The 7,025-nt window shown below is 37.8% G+C and overlaps 1 protein-coding gene across 1 annotated transcript; it reads right to left on the bottom strand.

Annotated features, from left to right (window-relative positions):
• LOC109205732 (UDP-D-xylose:L-fucose alpha-1,3-D-xylosyltransferase MGP4) lies at nt 1,042-5,276 on the bottom strand. The gene is made up of 4 exons (XM_019368504.1): nt 4,489-5,276; nt 3,426-3,587; nt 2,869-3,084; nt 1,042-1,687 (listed from the first exon to the last, which is right to left on the bottom strand). The coding sequence occupies exons 1-4, from the start codon at nt 4,984-4,986 to the stop codon at nt 1,475-1,477; spliced, it is 1,089 nt and encodes a 362-aa protein (XP_019224049.1). The 5' UTR covers nt 4,987-5,276; the 3' UTR covers nt 1,042-1,474.

Raw genomic sequence — 7,025 nt, forward strand, 5'->3', positions numbered from 1 at the left:
AAGAGGTTGTAAATAGAAACTATATGTAACCAGACATGCAAGTTGATTCCAAATTCTATCAAGTACACATAAATGAGAATATATTGGCTAGGTTGATTATTAGAAAATTGGGGAATACGACAGCTCGTATATATCATCAATAAATCAATCCTTGTGGCTGACAAACTATTGACCGACACTCCACACAGTGTATGATAGAAAATCTCCATCGTCTATCACAATGAAAGAACAGTATGGACACTTTTGTGGATTTATTAGATAAACGGACAAGAATTTTGATGTACTATCAATATGTTTTAACTTAGACGTAAGCATGCATGTAGCTGCTTACATGATATATTTTTTAGATTACTGATTTCACTTATTATAGATATTTACTGCACTTATTTTCTATGTGATTTGATAGTAAGATTCAGTCACATTGCCAGTGAATAAAAAGAATTTTTTAGTAGTCCTTATCAAGGTTAGATCAAACTTAATTTTATTTACAGTGACTCACAACACAGGCGTTTGTAGTCCAACGATTAGATAATTGCCTTCCAAACAATAGGCCAGGGTTCGACTCCCGTCAGACGCAATTCCTTTTTTTTTACCTTTGCAAAACTTTATCATTGTAAAAGAAATTGGGAACGAGACCGGACTGGGATCCAGTTCAAAACTTCAAATTAGAGTAGAATGGTGCTCTAAAATATTCAATATTAAAAATTCTAAAAAATGCTAGGCTAGGCTGCTATTTTAGTAAAAAACATTGCACAGAAAACGTAACAATATCATGGGTGTGTTCGGGAATGATTTGCTAATATCATTAGTAATATCCGATAAATATATATTTTCTTTTACCAAAATCCACTTATCAACCAAACACCATAAAACATTTTTCAGAATTTACCGGGAAAAATGATTTCCAGCTACCGAACACACGCTGTGTTAAAGATTGACTTGCGTCGTTGACAGATCAAATTGGATGCACTCGTGCGCAATAATACTAAACATTTCATTCTATATTTCCATGAAATTACTAATTCCTGCACACTGAACAGCTATAGATCAATATTGGAGTATATATTTAATAGGACTGAACAAATAAATCAATGTTGGAGTACAATAAATAAGACTGAACAAATTTTGAAGTTCAGAACAGAGACTCGTATATTATGAGAACAGAAGCAAATACTAATACAAGCTAACAGCAGAATTCTCCTCAAAGCTGGGTTGGAAGTACAAAATGTATGCATCTAGGAGGGGATATCGTGTCGTGCCTTGTTTTGCATCACAGAACACAATGAAATGGTTTCAGATATTGGAAATGCAGGTGCACCAGCTGCTAAAACTTTCCAAAGCCTTTTGGAAGACAGAAATTTGGACTGCAGCTGGAAGTTTACTGCTGTTGTTTTCAATAACTGCTCTGCTTGTTTTCCGAAAAGGACATTATGGGGTATTTTACCCTACACACCAGATAAAAAGGCCTTCCTATTTATTCTAATCTGCCAAGTGGGGATTCAGAGCTATAATCATCCACCAACCAGAGACCATAATCACGGAAGCGTTTTATCTTCTTTTCAAAACCAACAATATAGTTATTATGAATAATAACATGCATTCCCTTGGTTTCCTTCACCCAAGTCTTGTTTCTAAAGTATAAACCACCTGTCGGGAATCCTGACTGAGGAAGCAGATACATGTCGACCTGCAGCAGTGTCATGCATTACACAAACAAGTTAACTGCTTAGCCTGATCAAATGTAACTAAAATAGTACCCAAAAGAAAAATGAAATGAAATAAAAAAAAATGTTGGATGCAAAGTAAGCAAAGTAAACAGTCAAACAAAATCTGGAAGAGCCGTTGCATATATTGTGCAGGAAACTTTTATATTCAAAGTGCAAACTCAACCTACGACATATGTGTAATTTAAGTTCTTAGAAAGGACATGACATATGTTTGTAATTTCAAAAGTTGGTTAAATTGACACTTGAGAAGCTCCATGTGATCGTCTTTTGCTCAATGTAAAATAAATACAAATCTTCGAATTAACCAGGGTTAGAACAAAAACTAGTAAACTGCAGTAAGGAACATCTATATAACTGGGGCTTTCTAGTAAGGAGAAAATATCTCAATATTTTCTTATAACTATTGCGTACAAAAGTGACTAGGATTACAACAACAGTTATTAAGCTACAAATGAGGGACATCTACATAATTAATAGGACTAATTATTAAAAAGGAGAGAAAGAACAAGTAACGACTAACGAAAATATGGTTGTGTATATGTACATTGATTGCATATTTGGGTCCCGACCTGCTTATCTGTGAAACTGCAGCCAGCATGCAGAAGAAAAAAAACAATTATTTGCCTCTGAAACGAGATCCAGGCAACTGCATTGATCAGATTATATCTTACATCTAATTTTAACATCTCTCTCAACCTCAATCACATACAATTAGCCAATAATTATTCAGCCGACAGGGCCAAACTACAAAGAGAAATGGGGGAAAAAGAACAAGCGACAGAAGAAGAAAGGACAGAAAGGGGTTAAACAAAGAAAGTTGAGAAATGGGGGAAAAAGAACAAGCGACAGAAGAAGAAAGGACAGAAAGGGTTAAACAAAGAGAGTTGGCTATGCCTTCCTACATCATTTGGCTTCAAAGAAAACAGCTCTGCTTGAGAACCTAGCTTAATTTTATGCTTAGATCAAGCTTAATTTTGGATCAGAAATAAGCCTACATTTTTATTACTTCCTGCTGAAACCATTCAATGAGGCATGGAAAAACCAAGATGCAAAAGCAACAAGGGACACGATAGAAAATGAGGCTTCTAGAGCTGGTTCTGAAGCATGGAAGTAGAATACGAAATAAAAGAAAGCAATGCACCTGTCCAGCAGTTTTGTTCAATGCCCAATTAAAAGCAGGCTGGTCATTAGATTTCTTTGCTCTGGACCATGGTTGAATCTGCATTTCCTCAATCCACTTGTTCAGAACTAGTTTTGCTCCATTGGTGGGTCGCAGATAGATCATGCAGCTACAAATGTAAGGCCGACCCTTCTTCCCTGGAGGTGGCAAACCATGAGAGTGATTCAGAGGTTTTACCTGGCATTCCAAAAGAAAGGAAGAGAGCAAATCTTTCATCACTAACAGTCTAATCGACAATGTCATGACGATAAAGTTTATACAAAGCATAAATTGGTGCAACCAAATAAAAAACTGCCATAACTACCAGAGAATGACTAGCTTCCCAGTTAAAAAAAAAAGCAGAGAAGTTTAAAGGAAAAGAAAACAAGGACATAGTTTGCAGTGAAGCAAGATGATGAGATTTAAAAACTACCGAAATAAATAAAGCCAGATTCTCCAAATCAATCATGCAACATAACATTGCCTACCAAAACCATACGAGGAAAAGTTAAAGTATTTGCATCCTCTTCAGCACTTACCGCAGCCATGTCATCCATGAAGTATATATCATGCTTTCCTTCTAAATATTGAAATGGATCCGCTAACCAAACCATATCAACATCGTTGTACATGACATTATAACCAAGCTCCAAAATTTGCAGAAGATGCCTAGGCCTTCTGGACGTAAAATTGAAGAATCCCTTAAAAATAGAACTATCAATGTCATTTAAGTAGAAAATAAATAAATTACTCAAAGCAAGTAGAACATTCCAGAAAACGCTTGTTTCCTCTATAATTTTGTTTAAAGTTTCTTCTCTAATTGTAAGACAAGTTTGTGATTCAGGACAGTCAAAGACAGATAGTGAAGGATCTTTGGAAACACAATGTTCATTATTGTTATTATTCTCAAGCTTTAATCATCAGCACTCTAATTTTAATGCATTAATCAGCTGAATGATGAAGAAACGATAATGCAAGGATCTTGTCACTCTCAAACACATTTTACCTACAAAACTGTAAATATCCAATATCAAATACGAAAGGGGGAAATGCCAATTATGCAGTAACTCTACATGATGGTCAAAATTCCAATATTCGTTAATGGAAAATATTAAGGGACGAAGTCCGAGTATCTATTTGCACATTTACTTGCAGGCACTGAGACAAGCATATTATAAACAGAAACTAAAAGTTGTTCAAACCAATCAACAAAAACAGCGAGAAATACAACAAACCCAGCTGTAAATCAATCAATCAACAACATCTCATCCGACATTAGTCAGTGTTTTGCAAAATGAATCTATATTATTCTGCTTTATTTGAGCCCCTCTCATTCCAATATTAGTAAGCAATTTATCTTTGATGGCAAATTAGGGGTTCTGTTAAACTAGAGGTTCTCTAAACACAACAAACCCAAATGTAAATAATCAACTACCTAATCCTCAATCCTAGACTAGTTGAAGTCAGTGATATTAATCTTCCATATATTCGTGCTTTACTCGGGCCCATTTCATTCCAATTACTGGTAAATTTCTAAGTCAAATTAGGGGGAGAAACTAAATACAGTATAATAAACACAGATGCAAAAGCTCCAGAAGATACCTGAGACCCAAACTTATGAGCAGTCTGAGACATCAAAACAGGAGGAATAAGCACAGCATGACCAGGCCACCTCTCATTAACCTTAAACAAGGTAGCATAATCCTCAGCAATAACAAGCACTTTCTCATGTTGCTTTTGCCTCACAATGCTAATCAACCAGTTATTCAAGAAAGGCAAGTAAGGTTCACTAACAATACAGACTATAAGGGTATTATTCTTGGCCACAAAGGCAGCAGCTTTAGGCAAGGAATAGTCACGCCACTTGGATTCAAAAAGATTGGATTTTGAGGTGTAAGAGAGGAACCCATTTTCAGGGAATTGAATATATGGATAAAGAACTCCGAGAATTACCAAAAGGGAAAGAAGGAGCAAAAGGGTGGTGCGGTATTGAAGAAATGAGGTGGGTTTTTGGGAAGTTTGAGAGGATCGTGGGGATACTGGATTTGAGTCTGTTAGAGGATTGTGAAGAGGTCTTTGGTGTAAAGACGCTGATGACATTGTTGCTAGATTTGGATTGAATTACAATAGCAAAAAGGGGAAGTTAATTACACTGTGGAATTACAAAGAAAGAACTTGGGAAAATTCTATAGATCAAACGCAGATCTCAGATGGGGAATAGTACTGAAAACGCAGTGTATTGAATCTGATGAGGCGCTCACTATGAACCGGATCCCCACTCGCTGAGTTAACTTTTTGGCGCTGGTTCAAGTGAAAACAGAGTGCCAAAGGAGAAAAGGAGTTTTTTATGAATTGAGCTTGTTTGGTTTGACACTTTAATCATTTTTCTAGATACAAGTTTTTTGTTACTCATATACTATCTCGAGTATCTTTTTTAAAGATAATAATTTATATATACTGATAAAGCAGAAACTCAATCAATGTAATGGGTCTAATTTTTCAGATTACTTCACATGTGCAAAAAATTTATTTGTTGTTTGAAGCGTATAAAAAATCCTTAGAATCCCAATTTGTTTTGGAGCGTGTAACGTTCCGACCGGTCGTTCTGATCTCTAGCACGTCGTTCGGCGGTTTGAGGCCCCGAGTAGCTTCACTTAATATATTATGGCTTGTACGTACGGTCGAAATTGGATTTCGGAAAGTTCAGAGTGGACTCGGATGGAAAATTCTAATTTTGGAACCTTTAAGTTGGAAGAATTAACTAAGGTATTTTTGAGTAAACGACCTCGGAAGCAGGATTTGAAAGTTCCAACAGGTTCGTATGATGATTTTGGACTTGGGTGTATGTTCGAGTTGAGTATCGAGTCGTTCGGGAGCATTGCGGCGCTTATTATGGAAGGTTGGCACTTTGAAGGTCTAAGAATTTCTTAAGTTCGGTTTGAGGTGGACATTGGTGTTATCGATGTCCGTTTGAGATTCCGAGCCTTGGAATAGGTTTATATTGTGCTTTTATGACTTGTGCGCAAAGTTTGGCATCATTTTGGAATATTTTGGTATAGGTCGGATGCGTTCGTCGAAGTTTGAAAGTTTGAAAGTTAAAGAAGGATTTCGATCGTCGATTCGTAGTTCCGATGTTGTGTGATGTAATTTGAAGGCTTGACTAAATTCGTATGGTGTTTTAGGACTTGTTAGTAGGTTTGATTGAGGTCCCAGGGGCCTCGGGTGGATTCTGGATGATTAACGGATCGATTTTTGGACTTAAGGAGAAGGTGGAAAATATGGTTGCCGGTGTAACCGCTTCTGCAGAAGATTCATCGCAGAAGCGAGGGAGTGGACCATAGAAGCGGCTGAGAGTGAGCTGGGCAGAGGTCTGCTCAGAGATTTCATATCTCTCCCACGTGTGATTCATCCTAACAACTATCGAATAGGTTGAAAAAGTGCCCCTACACATGCAAAAAACTAATTAAAAGGGCAAAAGAGACGAAGGCCAAAGCATTGACTGAAGAGGGGAGCAAGGACCATCCCGACCGAGGGCTAATCATAGATCTACTATGGTCTTTTTTTTTTTTTCTTTTATCTTATTTCCGGTTAAAAGCCTTTTCTGGAAGCATTATGTTGAGTCACTCCAAGAGTAGAATCAGCAGCTCACCTCACGTTTTAGGAACCAAATGAGGAATCACACGTAGACGGACCTGAGCATTCTCCTGCTCTACGGAGCCCTCTGGAGCTAGAGTTGGGGCTGCTTGACGCTCTTCTCCTTTCGAGTGAATTGAATTACTTCGTCTCGGCGACGGTGATCGCCTACGAGAAGGTGACGGCCACTTAGCATAATATATAGTTTCAGTGTACTATAACTATATCTAAAGAAAAGTCTCCCATTTGAAAGATTATTTGTTATAAGTCATGTTTTGGAGTTTGCCAAATCATGTGCGAAGGATTTTCCGCATCTGCGAGATCGCAGATGCGGCCGTTGGAGCGCAGAAGCAGAGGTCGGCCAAGAAAGCATGGGCCGCATAAGCGGAAAATGAGGCGCAGGTGCGCGAGCGCAGAAGTGACTGTAGCCCGCAGAAGCGGAAGCGCAGGTACGCTACTTGGGGCGCAGAAGCGAAGGTTGTTGGGTTGTGCTGAAGCCACACCTT

This window comes from Nicotiana attenuata, chromosome 1 (genome assembly GCF_001879085.1).
Source record: "Nicotiana attenuata strain UT chromosome 1, NIATTr2, whole genome shotgun sequence".
Taxonomy (NCBI): Eukaryota; Viridiplantae; Streptophyta; class Magnoliopsida; order Solanales; family Solanaceae; genus Nicotiana; species Nicotiana attenuata.